Raw genomic sequence first — 23,574 nt, 5'->3', positions numbered from 1 at the left:
GAAAACCTGTGTGACTTTTTGGAGGCTCGACCTTCCCATTGAAGGATTTCCTTTCCTAACCAAAAGTCTGGACATGTTGCAGATGCCACACAACTGGAACCCTTTATGAACCCTGGAGAGTAAAAGATGGGGATTATGGTGCATTCTTGTTGCTTGCTTGAACAAGAGAGCATTATTCAGCGAGGAGGAGCCTCTAATCCCTAAGCCACCCATGCTTTTTGGGAGTTGTATCACACTTTTGCTTACCCAATGTAAACCTTTGTTACCATTATTAGACCACCAAAAACGAGTAATCAAAGAATCAATCTTGTTTGCAACGCTTTGAGGGAGTTTCAAACACTTCATGACATGAGCTGACATACTGATAAGGACAGTGTTGATCAGAATTAGCTTTGCAGCCTGAGAGAGGTGCAAAGAGGCCCATGAGACGACTTTCTTTGAGATTTTGTCTACTAAGAATTGAAAGTGTGAACTCCTCTTTCCCTGTATATCAATCGGGGCACCTAAATAGATTCCCATATTTTTAGTTTCAGGCATGGCCAGGCTTGCTTTGATAGCTAACCTCTTATCGTTGGCGACCCCTGGCGAGAGCTTTATAAGGAGATTTAGTTGTTGCCCAGAAGCTTCCCCGAACCTCTTAAGGATGTCTTTGATACAATCACAGGCTCCCTCGTTTGCTTTGAAGAAGAGCATAACATCATCTGCAAAGAAGATATGAGAGATCGAGGGGGACCTGCGAGAAACTTTCAGGCCCTGAAATTGGTTTATGTCCTCCGCCAGAGACAACATTCTAGAAAGAATATCCATGCAGAAAATAAAGAGGTACGGAGATAGAGGATCCCCCTGCCTTAGGCCGCACTTTGGAGCAAAATGGTCAGAAGTTTTCCTGTTAATAACTGATTTAAAACTCACCGTTGAGATACACTGTGAGACCATCTTTACCCAGTGCTCAGAAAAACCATAAGCTTGGAGTACTTTTAAGAGAAAGAGCCAATCCACCCTGTCATATGCCTTTGACATATCGATCTTAACTGCTGTGAAACTCGAGCCTTTCTTTGAATTTATGAGGTGCATGAGCTCGTGGCTCAAAAGAATGTTGTCCTCCATGTATCTACCTGGGATGAAAGCACTCTGGTTTTCCGTGATAAGGCTAGGGAGAACCACCTTTAGCCTATTGACCAGGCATTTTGAAATGCATTTATAAACCGTATTGCATAAGCTAATTGGCCTGAAATGGCTGGCGATTTCTGGAACTTTCACCTTTGGAATTAAAATGAGGAGGGACTGGTTCCATTCTTTCAACATGTTTCCTGACCTCAGAAATTGCTTCACACTTTCCACCACTAGATTACCCACCTCTTCCCAATAAGCCTTAAAGAAATCCACTGTGAAACCATCTGGTCCTGGAGATTTCGAGCAATGCATATCCAACATAGCTTTTTTAATCTCCCCATCCGTAAAAGCCCTATCCAACCAAAGCTGATGCTCCTCCGAAAGGGAGGGAAGGGCCAACTGCCGAAGAAGCAAATCAATATTTTCCCCATGATTATCACTCGTGACTGGGCTGTAGATACCTTTGATTGAAGTCAGGATTACCTCTTCTACCTCCTTTTGCCCCTCAACCCAAGTATCGTTTTCACCCCTTAGAGTCAAGATTTCATTCTTTAACTGTCTTTGCTTCACCTTCCTATACATTGTAGGAGTGGGGCAGTCCCCAAACTTCACCCAATTTGCCTTCATTCGTTGTTTCCAGAAATTAAAACTTAGCTGACTTTCTGGGATGAGAAGGTTGATACGATGGATGTAATCTTCCCCTTTCTGTAGCGAGTTAATGTCCATGCCCGTACTCTCAAGGTCTTTAGTTAGACTTCTCCAGTTTATACCCCAAAACTTTTTATTGTCCAGGCACCAGTGTTGGAGTCTGGTCCTCAACTTCTCCAGTTTCCTAGAAAGCTGAAACATATGAGACCCTTGAAAATCTTCTTTCCAAGAATCTTTCACAATTTCCTTGATTTCCGAGAAGCCAAGACACCAATTTTCAATCTGATATGGCCTATTCGAGGAAGAAGATCTAGCATTATCATAATAAGTAATGGCCGCATGGTCGGAGCAAATTATTGGTTCATGAGAAATTCTCCCATCGGGGGAGTGATTGAACCATTCCTCTGTGATGTAGGCTCGATCAAGCCTTTCAAGGATGAGCCCGGAGCCATCCCTTTTATTGCTCCAAGTGAACCTAGGCCCCGAGAAAGGCACCTCCGTTACATTGCTACTAAATCTCCAATCTAGGAAGGCATCAATTCCTCTAATTTGGACCGAACCACCCAACTTATCACTCCCACTTTCCACTTGGTTAAAATCTCCTATTATTAGGACATCTTTAAACTCTTCTATGAACCATTGAAGTTGTTCCCAAACAATTCTTCTATGTTCTACTCTAGGCTCGCCATAAAAAAACAGAACATACTTAATACTTCCATTAAGACCATAAACCTTACAAAGGATAAAGTTTTTTGAGGAAAACAAACATTCTACTACATCCTTAGACCAAACTAAAACTAGGAGGCCACCACTACTTCCATCCGAGTTCCAACCAAAATAGGAAGAGGGGCCTAGAACACCTAATTTACTTGCCGCTTTAACAAACTCCATCTTAGTCTCCGAAACAAACAAAAACATAGGTAACTTAGAACGATAGAGCCACACTAGGTAGGGAATTGCAAGAGAGTGTGGATCATTTAGACCCCTGCAATTCCACGCCACAACACTCATATCCCTTTTGGGGGCTGATTAGGAGCAGCCTCCATACCCTTCGCAGCTGACTGTGCCGACTCAAACAAAGTACATTGAAGATCAATATCCATATCATCCCTAAGCTCCCTATAAACCGAGGTGACTTCCTCACTTTTCTGGCGCTTGAAAAGCTCGGATGAAGAAGACGAGATCATTTGAGGGCGCTTGTTTTTACCCCTCATTCTAATATCACCATCAATTTCCACCCCAAAGTCCCTAGCCATGTCAGGGTCAGAAATAGCCTTCGAAGCAAACCTTCCTATCCCTTTGTCATCCTTGAGCCAAATTGAGAAACCACCCTTTTCGGACCACCTATGGAACCTTTTGAGCCTTTTTCTTGCCACCCACTCATGATCAGTTTCACTATATTGTCTTGCATCACCATCACAAGAATGCGGAAGATGACCCACTGCCTCCCTTATGCGCTTCTTGTCATTTGCACTATCATCATAGTTAAATAACTCAGTAAAATTGAAAGAGCTAAAGTGTGATACCGGGGTGTTAGGCGGATCAAGCTCGGTTAGGGGGAGGTTCGGGAGACCACCCAAATCTGACGGGGAGAGCCGAAGGAAAGGAGGAGCGGTCGGTCGCACATTACGGTGTATCTCACGAATCTCATCCCTCCTAGCATGTCGAATGCCCAAGGATAGAATTGTGCTTGCTTCCATAATGCAAGCATACTCATCATCTTCTTGTTGTTGTTAAAACTCATTCACTCTTCTAGTAGCCATAATCGTAGCACTTTCAAGCCATCCTCCTACACCAGCAACAAGCGGAACTTCCATAGCTCTACTTTGCCCTCCCAAGTTTCCAAGAGGATCCGCATTGATTCTTTCTGGAACCATATGAGTAGCAGCCCATTCCGAAATACCCAAAGTATGGAAGATAGTCCCCGGCCCGCCTCCAATTCTAGCCTCGGGGTGTGCCGATGATGCTTCTCCAACTTCAAAGATAGAATCCGGGAATAAGACACGGGCAAGGGGTTGAGTTTTACTACTGATTCGCGCATCTGGGCCCCTTAATGCCGTGGGCCTGATCGGGTTCAAGCCTGCCGAACCCATAGTCGGAGCAAAGGTCTCAGGCCCTTGCTGTTGATTTTCTCGCATCTGGTGAAAGCTTCGATCGCTAGGGTTTGGGGTGCCCCTTTGAATGAGCTCCGCATACGGATCCCCGCCTAGACCCAGGCGCCTACCCGGAGACAACCTTAGATCCGGCGCCACCAGATCCTCCTCCATATTCACAATGTCGGAGTCCTCGCTTGGAAGTTCCTCCTCTACTGTATGAAAACCGTCACTTTCTTCACTCTCTTGCGAAGACAAAGGCCCCTCAAACTGAAACCCTTCTTCAAACTCCAAATCTTCTCTCGGCATTCTCCTATAGAAGGAAGAATTTTCATGAACTTCGTATAACCGCAAATCAACTCCGGAGTTCCGGAATCTATACCAGTCTGGTAGCCCTCTAATATAATTAGAGTAGAAAGGGTATTCCGCCGGCCCATAGAGAACTCTAATTCCATCAGCCTCTACCTCGTCCAACCTTCGTCGCACTCGTCTTCTAGCCACTACTGCGTGGAGAGTGCAACGCCTAGTAGAGTGTCCTGCCTTACCACATGATTTACAAAATTTGAAAATCCCCTCGTAACGTAAATATACCCATATTACCTTGTTTCCTTCTAGAGGGATGAAGCATCCTGGGATTAAAGGAACAGAAAGGTCGATTAACATGCATGCCCTCAACTCAGCATGCATTGGGAGTCCATCCCCTTCATTATCAATTTTCTCTATATATCCAACGTGCCTGAGTATCTGTCTTGCCCAACTCGAGGTAAGATATGCCAAGGGTAGTCCGTACACTCGGACCCATACCCTTGAGAGATTGAAACTCATGTCGTGTGGCACATAGTCCACTTGATATCTTCTGAAATTCATAATTCGACCATCGATAATGGCTGTGCTTGCACGAACCAGACTCTCCTGGTCTTGGCTTACCCTGCATTCAAATAAGAAAAAAGGCCCGGATCTATGAACTATAATTTCCCCCCTTCTAATCCAGCGGGAGTTAACAATATGTTGCACATAGTGTGCAGATGGAGGACGTGGCCCTATAAAAAGACCAATAACACAGGAGTTGAAGTCGATTTGACCCTCCTCCAGATTAAAGTCTTCAGGCGTAGGAATGAGAGGGCCCCCTCTCAGATCTAGCCTCTGAATATCATTATGGGCATTATGATTATTCCCATTAGCATTCATACTTAAACGACAGAAAAGGAAAAGACAAAGACAAAATTAAGGAAGGAATAAAATTAAGGAACTGAGAGTTTAGTTAGCAGAATAGGAAGAGACAAGTAAGAAGAAAAGGAAGAATGTAGACTGAGATGTCGAACAGAAAAACACCTTGCATTTATAGATTAATATCAGTTATTGGAATAATAACCAATAATACGCATGGGGAGCAAGGATTTGGGTAGTTAATGCTATGAAAACGGCTAGCCGCCTCTAGCTAAAAAACTGCACCAATGGATAATGAGCAATTACTGCTCGAGGAGTTTAGAGGGTGAAAACCAAAGAGGAGCCTCTCAGAAGTATTGGGAGGAGGAAAGGTTTATAGAAAGGGTGTGTGCTTTTATGAAAAACGAGGAAAAAATCCAAAACCGAGGCTTTAAACCTCTTGGGAGTGGAAAAAGATTGATAAAGAAATCCACAGACACAAGCAAACAATCTAAGTACTATCCACTTAGAGCAAATTAGATAATATGCAGTAAAAGAAACTGCAGAAAATCAACTCCTTGAAGGAGGTATGAAGAACCCTAGTTATATTAGGGAGGACTCACTTTTAGTGAGAGATGCTCTCAATTCTAGAGAGAAAAACTATTTATCATGGTTTACTTTCGCCAACAAGTTTTCATTGCAATCTACTTAATTCAATTCTATACAGATATTTAACACTTATCCACTATAGAACAATAGTAAATTAGAAAGTGGGATTTGTTTGCCTTTTATTCTTCCTTTTTTCCCCTGTTTTAAAAAGAGGTAAGAATCTTTCCTATTTAAGGTTTTAGTACATAGTAACACATGAGAAAGAAAGAGCCCACCATTCATCATTCATAATGCATTAGTCCTAAAAAAATGCTCTATTTTATTTTAAGATACAAATTATTTATCAAAAAATTCATGAAAAAAAAAAAAAAGGTAGAGTGTAAAAACAAGTGAGAACTATTCTACGTTACGACAAAAGATAATTAATAATTTAGTTGAGACGGGTTAAAATAGATAAAATTTGAAATTAATTTGAAAGGAATGAAGTAATTTCTATTTGCATTGAAAAAGCTAGTCCAATAACTCCAATTTCACTATAAATCTATAATCATGGGTTGTAACTTGTAATGATCAAATGGGTCCCCTAATTAATGATGATCAAATGTAATTAAGTGGGGCCAATAATTTTAAAGTTTCATTTTACTTTCATACTTGTATGTTGTTATAATTGGTGCTTAATTATTCTTATTTTCTTATTACATATAGAAACCACTTTAATATTCTCCATTTTTTTTCGTTCTTGTTTCCTACATGCTTGATGTTACACGATTGAAGCTACGACCTTATGATAAAACTTATTCCTAGTTTCATATGATATTTTTTTTGGGGTATTTGTAATTGATAAAACTTTATAGTAGCCTGTATTCTCACATCATATGCTCAAGCTACAAACATTTGCTAGCTAATTTTAGCTCCAACAATTAGCTTCTTTACAAATTCCATCTAATCGATCACATATAATCTTCGATACCAATTGGTTGTTGGTGTAGTGGTGATTGGGACTACACTTGGTAGGGAGGACTCGTGTTCGATCCCCCGCAACAACAATCGGGAGGGGACTGGAACCTAACCACCCAGAACTGATCCCCAAATCCGGATTAGCCCAAAGGATGAACCGGGTAGAACACCAAAAAAAACATATAATCTTCGATCATGTACTTATATGTTTTTACAATTTTCACAAAAAAATCTTCATATTATTATTACTTAGCTTTAAACGGATCTTTATAAACACCTAACTCATATAACGTAGACTTCTCTACTAACTTTCTTCCTTCACATTTTTATGATCTACTTTACAAATATCATTAATATGTGAGTCCAATCCTAAACCCTACCTTTTCAATATATCGATTGTATCCGTCAACTACTTTGACCAACACAAATTCATCAGAATTAAAGCTAATAAATTATTTATAAAAATTGCAATCAAATCTCTTAGAGCAACCATTAGAGTTATTCTCCATTAAAAAATCAAACTTAGGGCCTGTTCTCATTGACTGAACTCAGCTGAACTGAACTGAATATTTTATAAGAGAAGGAAATTAGGAGTTGAGCTGAACTGAATTTCAACGTATGAGAACAGACCCTTAGAAAATTATTTAAAGCACTAGGTTTTGTGATTGCTAACATTTTCAAGAAAAAGTATGTTGCTTTATTTGGATGAGGTTAATTGTTTCCTAGCAACTTGCAAGTTGGGGGGAACCAAAGATGGTTGAGATTATAGTTTGATATAGACTGCTCATCTTTAGTGGGGCTCACAAGCTTCACATCAACATTTTTCACTTTTTATTTTTAAGATAGAAATTATATTTGAAGTACACAAAATTGACAATCAAATTTAAAATAAAAGCCAACATTTCAGGGAGTTTGATCTTTTGTTGTTGTTGTGATAATTTACTTTTGATAAACTTGTTGATAAGGGGGAAAAAACCTGTTGATACAGAGGCAAAGGGAGGAACAAGGAGGCAAAGATTAGCTTAGATATGATACAACCCGGATATTATTGGAGCTCGATTTGGTCAAAACTCGACTTGAAATATAAACTTAATAAGCCACTTTATTGAATTCAAAATCACCCCAAGTAAACCTAATATATGTATTGTCAATTCTTATTGTTTACGTTACAACTTTACTAGATTTTTTCCGAGGTTAAATAGTCTTGATAGAAGCTCAACGAGGCTTTCTAATTTAGGGTTATAAACAAATTAAAGGAAAAATAATCCAAGGAAGCAATCCTTGGCCTATGATGATAAAAATATTAGCTAGAAATATTGTTGTGTTATTCATAATAATTAGACTGATAGATCATAATATAGATATTAGTTTTTGAACAAAAATTTTGAAAGCATCATATTAAGTTCGGCACTCTGAATATGTAATGTAAATGTAATTTTAATTATATATCCTATATCTATCACTCCAAAAATTAATTATAAAATTTTGAACGCATCATATCAAGTTGGACACTCTGATTATGTAATGTAAATAAAATTCAATCATATGTCCTATCTAATACCCCAAACTTAATCATAAAGTAACTAAGACGATTGAACATCTAATTTAATTGATTTAATCAATAATAGTACAAAGCAGCAAACATTCTTATGCACACGTAGCAAAATACTTTATAAAAAGCTTAGCAAATTTCTTGATAACACTACTTTGCTAAAATAAGTTAATAAATCACACCTTTTTAAACAACACGTCATTCAATGCCAAAAAACTACGTAAAAAGCTTGATATTACAAGTTACTCTATATTCTCATGTTGATGCCAAACTTGATATAGTCAATTTACATAAGTTAATTTTTATTTTCCATACAACATTTAGATAATTGTATTTATATTTATTTATTTATTTATATATTTTAATTTTTCGCTGCTTAATTTTCCAATAGTAAAATTTTGATTTTTCTACATGTCCATTATTTTGTTAAATTCTTTTCCAATCAAACGAGACAAACAGTGTAGAATAATCCAAAACATGTGAGTTCAATTGGATTCCGATCTACAAAGAAATATTAATAAAATTGATATTATTTGTAAAAGAGTAGAAATTAGTAGTTTAATACTCTATGACGTTTTGTCTTGAGCAACATTAAATTAATTGATAATTTTTTAAAAAAAATATATTATGTATTATAACTACTAGGTTGCGTGGTTTGCTGGATTAATAATACAACAAATTTAAATGTAATCCTAGTGTACTTACGTAACGCTCCTTACGTGCAAGATTCTCCTTCATTATCTGATTAGAATACTAGCTACGAGTATGTATCGTATGAGATTTATTTGCTACTCCATTTCTTATTAAATTTCGTTACGTAAAAAGTGTATATAACACGATAGGGTATTAGGTTCAAGGCATTTAATACTCCATTTCTTATTAAATTTCATTACGTGAAAGAGTGTATAACATGATAGGGTATTAGGGTTCAAGGCAAGAGGAGCTAGTTTAACTAAATGTAATTTTGAATTTTCTGTTGAGCAATTTTACTTTGTAATTTTGTTGATTATTGTCGTATTGAAAAAACAAGCTTAGAATATGGAGTAACATTTACCATGAATAAATAAATAAAGAAGAAAGAGTGTGCATGTTATGGTGTGCCTTTGAATAGGCCCTAACCAAGTAAATCCCTTACAAAGAAACAAATGATAATTGTATACGGAGTAATAAATTATTAAAATTACTTACTGATTAATCTAATGAGGTTTTTTTTTTTTTTTTTTTTTTTTTGAGGCAAAATCTATAATGAGGAAATTAGGGCTAAAATAAGTTTATCTTTCTGAGTATAATTTACTCTCTATTAATCTCGTATTAATTGATTGAGATAACTTTCCCTGAAGTCATCATGTGATATTTATAATTCATTTATGCATCTTAAATTCTTAAGTACTCCGTATATATCAATTTCAGAACTCCATATCAACTAAACATATATTGATGGTAAAAAACACACTAAAAATTTATATTTATATTTAAGGGTAATGCTATATGTAGCCCTAAGGGCTATATATATATTAATTAATTTTTAATGTAAGGTGTAGCTATTATTTTAGATATTTCTAAATTACAAAACATGATTTTGAAAAAAATAAACAAACAAACAAACTAGAAGAAGTCTCCAAGATATGAGGTCAACTTTAGGGTAGATGTGACACGAGATGGGCAAACCACCCCACACCTATTTTCTTTTGTGAATGAAAATAGTAAAAACTCAGATATAGTTGGCAGTTCGTTTATGGCACCTCTTTGTCAAAAAATAAAAGAAAAGTATGCATTTTCATTCCACGTAAACATAATGAAATTATTTTTTGAAAAGTATTCATAATACAATTCACGTAAACATAATGAAGTTGCATTTATGATCTCAAGAATGCTGTACTCCATGTTTTTTTAATAAAAAATGCAAGGTAAGACCGTAAGATATGAGAAAGGCCCCCCATCCATCACAGGAATGGGGGGATGAGGAATCGAACCCCTATCACTTATTCACTTAAGGGGGGGGGGGGGGGGGGGGGGGAGAGAGAGAGAGAGAGAGAGATCCTAGATCCTCATGGTGTACTCCGTGATAGTCTCAATCATAAGTATTTCAGCAATTTTTGCAAACTTACATATAAACTCAATACCATATTACCATTGTGACATTTTGATCTACTAAACAAGCAACCATATACGAAAATTCTAAGACAGTACGGAGTAGCAGTAACAGGGTTACAAAGAAAACCGAATTGCTGGTATAAAAAGAACAATGTTTCAAGTAAAAGCACAATGAAATCTGTGAAAGAAATGCAGTGTATGTAAACTTGGACAAGGTACATTTGGACAAAAATTGAGAATAGAAATATGCTGCAGCAGTTGGATCCATAGCGCAAATTGCTGTAATTGGCGCATCAACGCTTGGCCCAAGTTTAATATGTTGCAAATTATAACCTCCCCAAAACATGGAGAAACTAAAAAACCACACTATATTTGATAATTCTTTACAGATGGTGCTAGACCATACACAAAAAAAAACATACTTCACTGTGAGATCTGGCAAAGACACAATGTAGGCCTACTTTAAACTAATTACTTCATTCAATTGGTTGGGCAAGTAAAAAGAATACAACGCGAACATGTGAAGATCAGAGCTGATTCCATGTAGTGGTTAGCACCAACATGGGAAGGATTGCATCATAGAAAAAGAAACTTACATGAATCACAATTTTGCTACTATCCTTTTTCCCCGAGATTAGAATGGTTTTTTTAAAGTCGATTTCACCATGTGCATATCCCTTGAAATACTCAGATCGACCATCAATCAAGACGGAGCACTTCGGGTTGTGATTTTACTGTCCCGCTAATCAAATAAGGTGATATAACCATACAGGCCATGAAGAGCGTGAACTGCAGAATGACCATGAGAAGTGAGTTTTTCATTTGTTGGCATGGGGCTGAGGGGTGTTCAAATAAGAGGTATTCATTAAGATGAGAAAAGTAATGGAGACATACCACAAGAGGTAGGGTCAAGAAGCTCCAAATCGGCCACAAAGCCCAGGTGAATCTGCAAAATTTCAAGTTTAAGCACACACATATTCAAGAGTGATTTCACAAATGTGTCAGAATTATGGTTGGCACTCACAGGCAAAAGGAAGTTAGGCCCAGAAGGGTAACCAATGGCAAGGCAGATCCACCAAGTATCTCCCAGTTCTCATTCGATTTTCTAACACCTGATATTGACATGCTTGTATAGACGAAATAAGCAGCACTCAAAAGAACACCTCCAAATCCTAGGTATAATGGTATCCTGCAGGTTACGAAGCAAAAAGATTGTCAAGTTGGACAAGATATAGACATTGTGTGCAACAGGCATTGCACTACCACAGTACCATGCCAGTATTGCCTTTGAAAGTCAACATAAAAATAATAAACTGGTATTCAGATCCAGAATAATTTAAGGCCATTGGAATACAGAAAAAGATGACTCAATCAAACAAAAAATCATATGCATAACAAAAATTAATATGCCAAAACAGTTGAAAAAGAATGTTTCATATAACCAACTTAATACATAATAAAAAGGTCTCAGAAACTGTCAAAATATTATACGAAGTATTTAACTGCTTAGAGAAACTAATGCAACACAGGAATCGCTGAAACATATCTACCTTCTACAGAACATCAATACTGGCTATAAATTGTTGTCAATACAGGACATGACATTGGATGAAGTAATCATAACAACAGACTGGAAACTCTGGATCAACCTAGAGCAAATAAGGCAACTAAACACAAAGGTAAAGCTCTTTGCAGGACTCAACTTAACCCTACATGCATGTGAAGCTGGCATTAGAAAACATGAAGGTGCTCATGTTAGAGCATAGACATGGTGATATTAAATAAACGCAAAGAAAGAAATAACATAGATAATAACCAATGGCAAGGGCAGATGCACCAAGTATCTCCCAGTCATGATGCAAGGGGAACATAAATGCGATTTTTCTAGTCATGACATTGTCATTAGATTTGCTTCAGCTAAGTACTTTCTAGAATTTTGCATCTCTCTAAAAGGTTAATATTATCTAGAAGCCACAATTTACTGAAGTACCCCATGGTACCCCATAACGGGAATGTTGAAGAGTTACATCAATGATCATTAGTCAATTACTCATGTACTCGTCACAACTCACAATTCAAACAAACTTCACACTTATTAGATAAGGTTATCCCAAAATGAAATTCACACTTTTTCTTCAAGTTAAGTCTTAATTGAATAACAATATCCCCTTTTCTCTCAACATCCACCAACCTCTTTTCTCTCTCTCTCCCTCCCAAGTGAGCCCAGCACTTTCTCTCACTAACTCTTCATCCACTTCTAATATCTGTGTTATATTCAAGAGTTAATAATTGGACGAAGTGAATATTAACATAGAAAAAAGGAATAAAAATGACTAACGCTTTGAAAGGAGGTGAAATTTCTACTCCAAGTTCCTATTTGTTCAATAATGACATCCATACAAAATATAAAAAATCAAATATGCCAAAAATTCCATATCTAAAGTGTTTAGGTGGATTTTTCTTTTTGACATCACTGGAGAATGTTAGAGAAGGGAACATAAGTATCTGATTAGAAAAGTAATTAACAAAGCTTGGGTGGTAGGCTGCAGGCACAAAGTTGGATAACACTACATTCTTCCTCAACATAATTTCCACTTGAATCAGGGAAAAATGCAGAGGAAGGGAGGGTGTATCTAATAACGACTAACTCTTATACGCAAGAAAATGATCACAGATGGAAAAAAATTACTTAATTCAGGGATAAGATTATCTTAGATATGGAGGTCATGGATATGGGAAACTCCAAGAGTAACTAAAATAAATAAGAATGAAACTCTACTAAGCTTTTAAGAAAAGGTAAACAGAAAAGGACACAAATGAGTCTCAAATTGAGACATTGCATTCAACAAGGAAAATGGCTCTTTGATAATCAATCCATTTCCTTTCCCCTAATCTCTTGACTCTGTAATTCCAATAACCATTCTGGGAAAGCCTACATGCCTTGTTCTTTGATATTCACGATAGTATCTAAGAGATGAACAGCCTTCCTATAATCAAAATCTTCACATCCTTGTTTTGATAGTCAAGGAAGATTACCCACTACTGACATTCTTGAAAGAAAAAGGCCCTATCATCTAAGGATTGCCCAATGATTTTTTATTTTATTTTATTTATTTATTTATTTTTTTTAAAAAAACCTTCAGTGAGGGAGCACCCCAGGGTTAAGGAAGTATGAGTACTCATGCCTCTATGAGACAATTTCTTTTTTATCATCTCCCCATCTTTGGTTTAAATCAAATCACTGCATAAGAAACAAATCAATTTTACCTGTCGAGGTATCACAAAATTTGGGAGGTATGGAAAAGAAAAGATCAATAGATTTTGAAAAGAAATTTTATATGCCCAAACATGTTTAGAATCAGTCAAATGAGCTTCCTTAGAATATTCACATTCATCCAAACTTCAACGAGCATGGAAACCCTCCCCCCTCTTTTCAAACAAAGTCAAGATCAATAATTGAAGGTTCACTTTTATTTTATCATCTAATGAAGCCTTAACTGAAAACTTGGGTCTAAAATTCAGCATGCATGGAACTCTACCCAAGGATGGATCACTTCAGGATAACAAGTAATTGTATTACAATGGTATTCTTCATCAGCAGTATGAACAGCTACAAGGAAATCGTCGCTTATGGTAATATACTTGTTGAATGAAAGAATTTTCAAAAGAAATCTTAGTGGATCGTTACGAGAGCAGGGATGCAACCAGTAGGAAAATTACTTACATAAGGATCAAGGAAGAAAAGGAAGAAGCAGGAAAGAAATTGATCTAGGACTTGGCACTAATAAGCACAGTTGCTTCCAGCATCAGGTTTGTATGCCCTGGAGAAACTGGGTGCAAGTTGGCTTTTGGATAGGTGTCCTCAATGTAAAACAGAAATGCAAATTGAGAGTGGCAACAAGAATTCTTTTGGATCACTGTGATTAATAACGAGACTATACATAGAAGTGCATAAAGTTATTTCAACATGACAATCTGCGAACTTGAGTTCCCACATAAAGGCTACTGCCTGCACAGAATATCTAAATGTACTAATTGTTCGTCCACAAAGGGGCTGGATAGTCCATGTGTCCATGCCAAATCTCAAACTGAAAGAAGATTAGTTCTGTTGGAAGAAGCATCTGAAGTTCACAACTCTTTGCCGGGTAACTAAAGACAAAACTCTAGCAATACAACTGTAACGGAAACTGCTAAAAAATCCATCCTCAACAGTTTTTCCTAAACAAAGAGACTGTCAACAGTATATATTCAAGAATGAGAACAACCATGATCCCTGAATGCTCTACATAAATTAGTTTTTCACCATTTTTCAGTTGGATATACGCAGCATATCACCTCAAACTTGAAATACAAGCTAAAAAATTGTTGGTCTAGACAGAGGTTATATGTTTTAGAGCAAAAGACCAAGCATAGACAGTGTTTTTATTTCTGTATGAAGTAACTCAGGCACAATTACAGTCTTTAAAAGGACAAAGAGAAAAAGAAAGTCAATTTCCATGCAGAGGTATGCATCTCTGACCATCATGTAATTCACCTTCACATACATCTAACTTACATCAACAACACACATGACACATGTACCCCATTGGTCTTTCTCTTTTAGCAAGATGGTAGGCTCAACTCCCGATATTGCAACTATGGCCATATTTTTCAAAACAATGTGATAATATACAGTTTATGAACACTGTAGGGAGAAATCAGGCCTGATTAAGTCTGCTAGAATGACTTATATTAAGCTCACCCCAAAAACTGGCTGGTAGGTAAAACCGCTGAAAGACTGTTTGCATGCCGACCACGCATACAGGTAGAGAATACAGATATACTGAAATCTAATAAAATTACCAAGTTCAATCTACGTTCAAAGTGTAGAGAAAATGCCAAAGCATTGTATACACTAAGTGAAATAACAGGGCAAGAAACTCTGAAACTGTAAACCTGGTCATATTTTCTAATTCTCCTTTTTTACATCTACACAGGAAAAATACTATTTGTCCATGAAATTTTATTTTTGGCACACCAAAAGATCCTAGTCAATGTTCAAAAAGTCACTCAAGGCATCTTTTGTATTAGAAGCGACTAAAGCAACTCCAAGAACCTTGATCACATGACAGCTAGAGACAAATCAAATTTAGAGCTTTTCTATCCACAGTTCCACGCATAAATGCCAAATCCATAATCATGTTTGTGAGCCCAAAAAGCTCAAAAGTAAAGTGAATCAAAATATAAGCAACTAAAGTAAAGTCAATTAAGAGTATAAGCACATCAAAAGCCAAAAGCAAAGTACAAAAACATCAAAAATCGAGAATCAGTAGCAAGAATCAAAGAATTGTAGCATGAGATCTAAGGCAGATGAATTTACCTCCTAATTCGATCATCGTGCCACAGGAGATATACAAGATTTGAATGCCAATCACCAAAATATATGATAAATACTGCTGAACCAATCCAAAGAACATTCTCCATGATCTCAATCCATGTCTTAGCTCTCGGAATCGAAGGCGTCGAAGGCATTGGTTTCGAACATGCATCATCTTCTAGATCTTCCCCACCGGAGTTATAACCCCAACTATGCCTCTGCCTCATGAAATTAGCCCCAACAGGGGTACCACTCCCACCAGACATAATTCACACAGCTAAATTAACAGCTCAAATTCAACTTCACCCAACAAGAATTCAATTCTCTAAAGAATTATACAAGAATCAATCTTTCTCCAATAGAACCAACTTTCAGTATAAATCCTACTTACTGCTCAACTACTACTTTCAAGAACAATTCTCCACCTAATTATAAGTTTTTAGGTAAGACTAACAAAAACAATGAATTGAATCAAATAGAAAAAGGGGGGGAATCACATAAAATAAGTTAATTGCCCCCTTTCTTTTTAACGAAATAACAGTATAAAAATTTCAGCAAATAACAAAATCATCAAACACCAACTCAGCTTCATTACCTCCAAAATTGAAATCCCATGTTGTAAACTGAATTCCAACCAAAACCTATGTGAAGAAACAATCAATAATTGACAAAACCCCAGAAAAATTACAATTGAATGAACCCTAAATTGATGACCCACCAATTGAAAATAGCTTAAATTGGGGAAAATTTCAGAAACCCGGGTTTAGATTTGAATAGTAAGAAAACCCAATTGGTGGTTTCCTCTGAGTCTTCGAAATCAGTCATTAACGGAAGCCAACTGACAGCACTCAGACAACTGTTAAATTTGGAGTAAGAGAGAGAAAGAGAGAAATGTAAAATGTAAATGAATGTGACGAAATTGGTGAATTCTTTGTTGCGCCGTTTGCCTAAAGAAGATGGCTAAGTTGGGAGATTCGTTTCGTGTAGTTTCGAAAGAATGTTAGAGAAATTCGAACTTTTCGAAGGTTTTTATTTTTTTATTTTTTTGGTACAAAATTTCAGAGAAGTTGAGTCATTGACGTTAATATCAATCTAACACATTACACAACGATATTACTTGTACTGCTGTACAAATTACCTCTTTTATTTGTACGTGTATGGGTTGTAAAGATTTTGCAATCAACAAATTAATGTAAATGGAATTATAATTGGACAATATGTTATATTTTGTGCAATAAAATCACAATCTATCATACTTTTTAATTATAGAAAATTATAACCTATACCGTTAAATTTACAAGAATTAGAAAATATATTTTTTAAATTTTTTGTTAGATAAAGGAAGAAAGAACCGAACTATTTTATAAGTCAATATGGTGTGAGTTAGTGAGCTAAGTCCTTTGGAAGGGACAGGGAGGGGACAGGTAAGAAAATCCCCGCCCTAAAATCCCTACAACGAGGCTTGATGCTACAACCTCATAAATGTGAAATAATTTGTGTAGTAATTAACTATGGATTAGAATATTAGATCCTCTATGCTACAATGTTTGCGTGAATTTGATTAATTGTATGTTAAGTATTTTAACAATTTGTTTAATTGACTGTTATAGAAGAAGTAGAGGCAAATCCGATTGGTAGCTTAGAAAGAAATTATCTTTATTCTTTTCTTTATGACGTTACAAAATTCTTTATGTTGCTTTTTTTTTTTTTTTTTTTTTTCATTTGGATAAAACATACTGCAATAAAATATGAAAAAAAACAATTTTTATTTTTAGATTATTGAGATAGTATTAATCATTTGATTATCCTCTTTTTGAGAACTATAAAGGTAGGACTCTAAATTATTGATTGAAAAAAAAATTAAAAATGAATGAAAGGAAAAGAAAAAAGATGAAATGATTCCTTTATTATATTATCCCCTTGGCTGTATACTCGTATAATTGATGATTGTATTTGAACAATTGAACTTTTGTCATATCTATTCAAAAGAATTTGCAATAGTTCATCTCCATATGAAATGTGCAATTACTTCATTAAATATAATTTAAGCTCATTAGAAATACTTTAAATTAGAAAAGAAATAATTTAAAGGTTTAAATTTAATTCCATTTTAACAAAGATAATTTCATTTAACTATTTAAGTGATTATTAGCTAAAATTAAACTCCCTTTTTATTTTCAAAAGAGATATTATGTTTGATCGTAGGGTAGGTAATATATGAGTTAAGCTAAAATACGGTCCCTCAACTTTAGTATTTGTACCATTTTGGTCCCTCATCTTTCAAACGAAGCAAATTGGTCCCTCAACCACCCATAACTTATTTTTCCGGTGGAAAAAAGATGAGTCACCAAAGTTTAAGGACCAAAGTGTCCATGTGGCAAAAAATAAAATAATATTTTAAAAAAAGTTTAGGGACCTATCCTAGTTAGCAAAAGTTTAGGGACCATTATTTATTTTTTATTTTTTATATTTTTTTGTCAATTTTTATTTAAAAAGGAATCTTTTAAATGACATTAATTTTTTTTTTCATCAACAGTAATATTTTGGTTATGAGTTGCATTAATAAAACTATAGAATTTTCCGGAAAAAAAAAAAAAAAAAAACTATAAGATTTTCCACCTTTTCTCACCCCCACATCACCAACAACCTGCCATAAACACACAACTCCATCTCCACCAGTCTGCAGCCTCATCACCGTAATTAATCAACCACGCAACCCAAACCTCCGGTTCGGTCGAACTATATTGCGCATGAGCTTGTATATAATTAATAAAATCAGGAGGCCAAGATTAAATGAGCTTGTATATAATTAATAAAATCAGGAGGCCAAGATTAAATCACAAATAAATCAAAGGCTGGAATTAAAAGATGGTGATTGTTGATGATCGTTAATGAGGTGCAAAGTAGGGAATTGTTTCCCCCATTAGAATAGCCAAACCGAAAGAGAAGATGAGAAGGTTGAAAAAAAAATTATTTTTCTTTATTTTTCTTTTCCTAGTCCATTCTTTCTTTATTTTTCCTTTTCCTTTTTTTTTTTAATTTGAAGTATTTAATTTTTTTTTGAAAGAAAGTCAGAGTATTTAATTTTTTAAGTCATATTTAATTTTCTTCTTTAATTCTTAAGTCATATATTTATTTATTTTTTAAAAAAAAGTCATTAATATTTTTAAAAAGGAAAAAAAATTGGGTATGTTTTCTTTCATTTTAATCAAAGTTTGTACATAGTAATTTAAAATATTAGTAGCTGAAAAAAAATAAAAAAAAAATAATGATTTATAATCCCTGAACAAATGCTAACTAGGATAAGTCCCTTAACTTTTGCTTAGTTGGCAGCACACATCCCCAAACTTTGCTGACTTATAAGTTCCTCCACCAGAAATGGTGAGGCAAGGGGTGGTAGAGGGACCAATTTGCCTCATTTGAAAGATGAGAGACCAAATATGTAACTAATGTCATAGTTTAGGGACCGTATTTTAGCTTATCTCGGTAATATATGATCATAATTATTTCATCTATGTATGGAAATGTATTATATTATGTAGATCTTATCACTATGTGCGCATCTCCTTATCATTTTCATATTCAGTGGTGGATCCATGTTGTAACAATTTTGGTATTAAATTTTTAATACTAAACATTTAATTTATACTAGATGCTTATCAATGTTGCAGTGGTAAGAGAGAATTTCCCAAGTTTGGTGTTTTGCGGCAAGGGTTCGAGCCCCACTTCCTCTTATTTTTTCATTTTATTTTTCCCTTTCTAAGCACTTTAACAATTAATTTAGGGTTCGTTTGGCATTGCTGTGGTTTTTGTATTTTGGTTTTTTGTTTTCTAAAAGTATATGATATGTGTCTCATAATGAATCAAAAATTATATAAACTTATTAAAATTATGATAAATTTAAAAACTGACAACATAAAAGTGGAAACACTTTTTTCTTGTTATGTGTTTTTGGTTTTAAAAAAAAAGGAAACTAAAAACCAAAACTGATGCCAAACAAGCCCTTATTATTACTATTTGTTCCAAATCAATTCCCCCTAGACTTTATTTCTTATACCATAATAATGTACATGTATAAGTAAAACATTAATAAGATTAATAGTAATTTAAAATTCTCCATTACTCTTATTAATAAAGATTTTATTTCATTTTCACAAATTATCTATGATTTATGGAGTATTTTATGAACTATAATGATAATTAGATACGAATTGTTTGTTAAAATAAAAGTACAAGTAAAAACACTAGTATCAATTTCTAAAAATAATTAATATGATACCTCATACCATTATGTAATTTTTTTTTTATCGTAATTATTTTTAATAAGTATAATATATCTTAGTAATTGTTTTAAGTTCTCGGTCATATATATGTATGCATGTCCAAAATCACATTGTCAATTAATAAGTAGCACAACAATGTACTAACACATTGCATTGCATCAATAAAACCACTCAGTTTGTTATTTTGCTAATCATTTTTGTGGGAATTTTTCAATATAAAATAGTTAAAATAAAGTTCGGTTTTAATTTTAGTTTTAAATTTTCTTAAACAACTATGCGCTCGCTACCCCTACGTGGAAATCCTATATCCGCCACTGATTATACCAATCTATAAGGTGTAACCGATGTTAAGTTTTATCCCTAGTACTTCTTATGCCATAAGGGTGCTAAATTTAATACTTAATACTGATTTATTGGCTAACATGATTGAACTAATGGTGTTAAATTAGTGTAGGTTGTATTTGTAATAATCAATCAATTACAACTGTTTAAAACTCCATTTATATGTTTTTAATTAGACCTTTTGTGAGAAGTGCAAATGTAAAACTGCCACTTGGCGCCTTACAGCCTAGGTTATTAGTGATCTTGCCAGTCATACTTGGCTTAATTTTTCTTCCATTATTTTTTTTTCTTTGTTAGAAATTACACATGTCACATAATGATATGGACTACCATATATATTAATGTAAAAGGAAAAAAACTAATTAGTGGGTTAATTAAGCTAGAGCATGTGATACTTAAGTACGTACTAAATAATTGTCTACTATTCCGTACTAAATTAGGCAAGAACATATGAATATGTAAGAGTGCAGAATAGAATGTAAAGGCACAATTGATTACCTTTTTGCTACAATTGTAGTCATCTTCATTATTGCATTCATGTTATTATTGTACAATTTTCGGGCTGGAATTTTAATTACTTGTTGGAATCAAACTTAGCCCATATGGTGACCATTAATGCAATGAGATTTTAGGAATAGTTAATTCATTGTACGCCAGTTAGTTTGACATGGTTTATGATTTTATGCGACAAATTAAGCCCCGTTTACTTCACCTTATTTTTGATGAACTGAAACTAGTTTAAGTGAATTGGAATTATTTTTGCTGAACTAAACTTATTTTTACAAATTGAAATTATGTTTTGGTAAGTAGCTATAGATATGGAATCCGAGTTATTTAAACCCATCGATCTGATCCATCTTGAGTTTTTAAGTCAAACTCTACTGGTAAGTGATCCCTCATAAAATGGAGTTTTCATTGGTCATCATTAGTCTGTAGTCTCGGTACTACTTAATCAAACCTTAAAAAGAAAAGTTCTGCTAGAACATGTAACAAATCCTACTTGCAAGGTTCGTCCTGTCCATTAAATCCCTTTTTTAATTGTAATTACTTAATTGCCACACATCTTGACCAACTAGTCTAACACGCACCTTATTATACCTAGATGTATATGTATATGGTAAATAGCTTCCAAAAAAATGAGTACTACGGTAATCCCTAATGATAGATATTCATTTTGCAGACATTTTCATGAAAGGCCTATCACGAGAATTGTTTCTGGAATTCAAGTTCAATCTTAGCATACAACCTCCTCCCGCTACGACTGCGGGGGTGTGATAGATATTATATGTTAGATAATATTTGTCGCTGACTAAGATAATTTTGTATATAATTCAATCTTAGCATATAATTTACGGTTCTTTCATCATATTCTTCGGTGACAATTAAAATTTCATTCTTTTCAATCCCACGGTAAGCTAGAGGACAATGCTTCAAAGACTTGGTAATAATCGAATCCGAAACCCCCAAGATTTTCACCCAAGACTCTTTGATTCCGTACTCCTTCTTCACCCAAACATCTACAAAATATTCTTTGGTCAATACACACAAACATCCGTCGAGGACACCTAACTCCTTCACATCAAACAATTCATAGAGATACCGATTTCCTTGGTACATAGGTGATGATAATTTTACATCTTTATCATCTAGACAGTCCGGTAATGGTACATTTTTAATCCAATTCTCGGTCTTCAAATCGAAACAACCAATTTTATGTCGCTTCATCTCACGAGAGTATAATTTCCAATGAAGTAAATGGTTGTTTATAAGAACACCATTTTGGCCGTCTTCTATAAACATTAATAAAGGTGGAATATGTGCATTGTCAATTGTTTTCCAAGAATTAGCCTTTAAACTAAATACTAAGACGTTAATATCATAACCTATAACAACAAGTCCAACAATTTTATAGTCTTGTGTCGAAGAATCAAACCCAAACCCAAACCCAAACCCAAAATCATAACACTCCATATATTCGGGTATAAAATCCGGGATATAAAGTAATTCATCCGTACAAGGGTTGAACAACATCAATTTAATTAAAAAATTGTTGTTATAAAACGTACAAACCTTAATGAGAACTAGTCCATTACACGACCCGACCGTGCGATAATATGATTTAGTTGACGGAATAGAAAGATTAGGAGACCAAAACGTATCTAAATCCATGCATCGAATCCTTTCACCAACTGTGTTGAAGATTAGAAGGCGATTCGTGTCGTTTGAGGCAGAATTGCGAAGGTGACGATCAATGAATTTTGGACTTAAAATTAGTGTTTTGAAAGACTTGCATACGCATTTGAAGCGAACAAGTGATCTTGCGGGTAATTTTAGGAGTATTTCGGAGAGAATTATATCAAATGGAAGCATTGTTATTGGAAATTATTTTCTTCTTTGTCTGCAGGATACGGCCAACCATCACCCTAGTATATATATTTCTTTGATTAGGGTTAGGGTTACGGTTTGATTTTTTTTTTTTATTATTATTGTTTTTTTTGTGTGTGTGTGTGTGTGTTTGTGTGTGTGAGAGAGAGATAATATCTACAGTACGTATATAAAAGTACGGAACACTATGTATGAATATTATTGTTTGCTGGGATTTTATCAAAGTTTTAGTTTATGGAAGGGAGCAATTTTTTTTATTTTTTATTTTTGACTTCTTTTGATAATCGGCAAATATGGATTTCAATAAAAATAATTTAAGTTCAGCAATAATAATTGCAGTTCAGTGTAAATAATTTCAGTTCAGCAAAAACAAGGTGAAGTGAACGGGGCCTAAGTTTACACAAACACAAGTTCTTAGAATAATTTGTGTATTACAAGGGTTAATCGTTAGTTTTATAGGGTTACTTGATTACTTTAGAAGATATGCTTGATTTTGTTGATCGAGAGTTCGACCCCTTGAATTTTAGTATTGTCTTTACATATGCAAATCCTAAAAAGACTTAAATTATAGAAGGTTATGAAACAAGATTCTGTCGTTAATCTTGTGTGCATAGATTGAGCTGATGAGTAGCCTCAATTAAACGGGTCACGCGGGCTAGGCAGGCCATGGTCAAGGTTATTCTGAAACAAAGTTAATAAAGTGGCATAGTTTGCAAGTTGCAATCATATCAGTTTATAGCAAAAAAATCATTGTCGCGCCACGTTGGGTAGATTTAAATAGACTTCATAAGATAAAAATCAGTGTCGCGTCACATTGGATAGATTTAGGTAGACTTTATAAGATAAAAACGTTAGTTAAAAATTCCATTTTCAATCAAATTAGGATAGAATTTTAGAATAAGTTTGTTGTTTAGAGTTTTATTTTCGATAAAATACCAAATAATAAACTTATAATTAGGCCACAAGACAACATCATCATTTAGCGTTTTAACTTTT

At 34.8% G+C, this 23,574-nt stretch overlaps 2 protein-coding genes across 2 annotated transcripts; both read right to left on the bottom strand.

Moving 5' to 3' along the window:
• Positions 1 to 10,326: 10,326 nt before the first annotated feature.
• Positions 10,327 to 16,600, bottom strand: LOC145634350 (uncharacterized). Its single transcript, XM_081685772.1, has 4 exons — positions 15,572 to 16,600; positions 11,237 to 11,401; positions 11,107 to 11,158; positions 10,327 to 11,001 (listed from the first exon to the last, which is right to left on the bottom strand). Exons 1-4 carry the CDS (start codon positions 15,832 to 15,834, stop codon positions 10,912 to 10,914), a joined length of 570 nt encoding a protein of 189 aa, XP_081541898.1. The 5' UTR covers positions 15,835 to 16,600; the 3' UTR covers positions 10,327 to 10,911.
• Positions 16,601 to 21,474: 4,874 nt separating this feature from the next.
• On the bottom strand, positions 21,475 to 22,563 carry LOC145636539 (F-box protein CPR1-like). Its single transcript, XM_081688120.1, has one exon. The coding sequence runs from the start codon at positions 22,561 to 22,563 to the stop codon at positions 21,475 to 21,477; it is 1,089 nt and encodes a 362-aa protein (XP_081544246.1).
• Positions 22,564 to 23,574: the final 1,011 nt, after the last annotated feature.

This window comes from Chenopodium album, chromosome 6 (genome assembly GCF_948465745.1).
Source record: "Chenopodium album chromosome 6, dcCheAlbu1.1, whole genome shotgun sequence".
Classification (NCBI taxonomy): domain Eukaryota; kingdom Viridiplantae; phylum Streptophyta; class Magnoliopsida; order Caryophyllales; family Amaranthaceae; genus Chenopodium; species Chenopodium album.
This window is presented reverse-complemented; position numbering and strand designations above follow the sequence as displayed.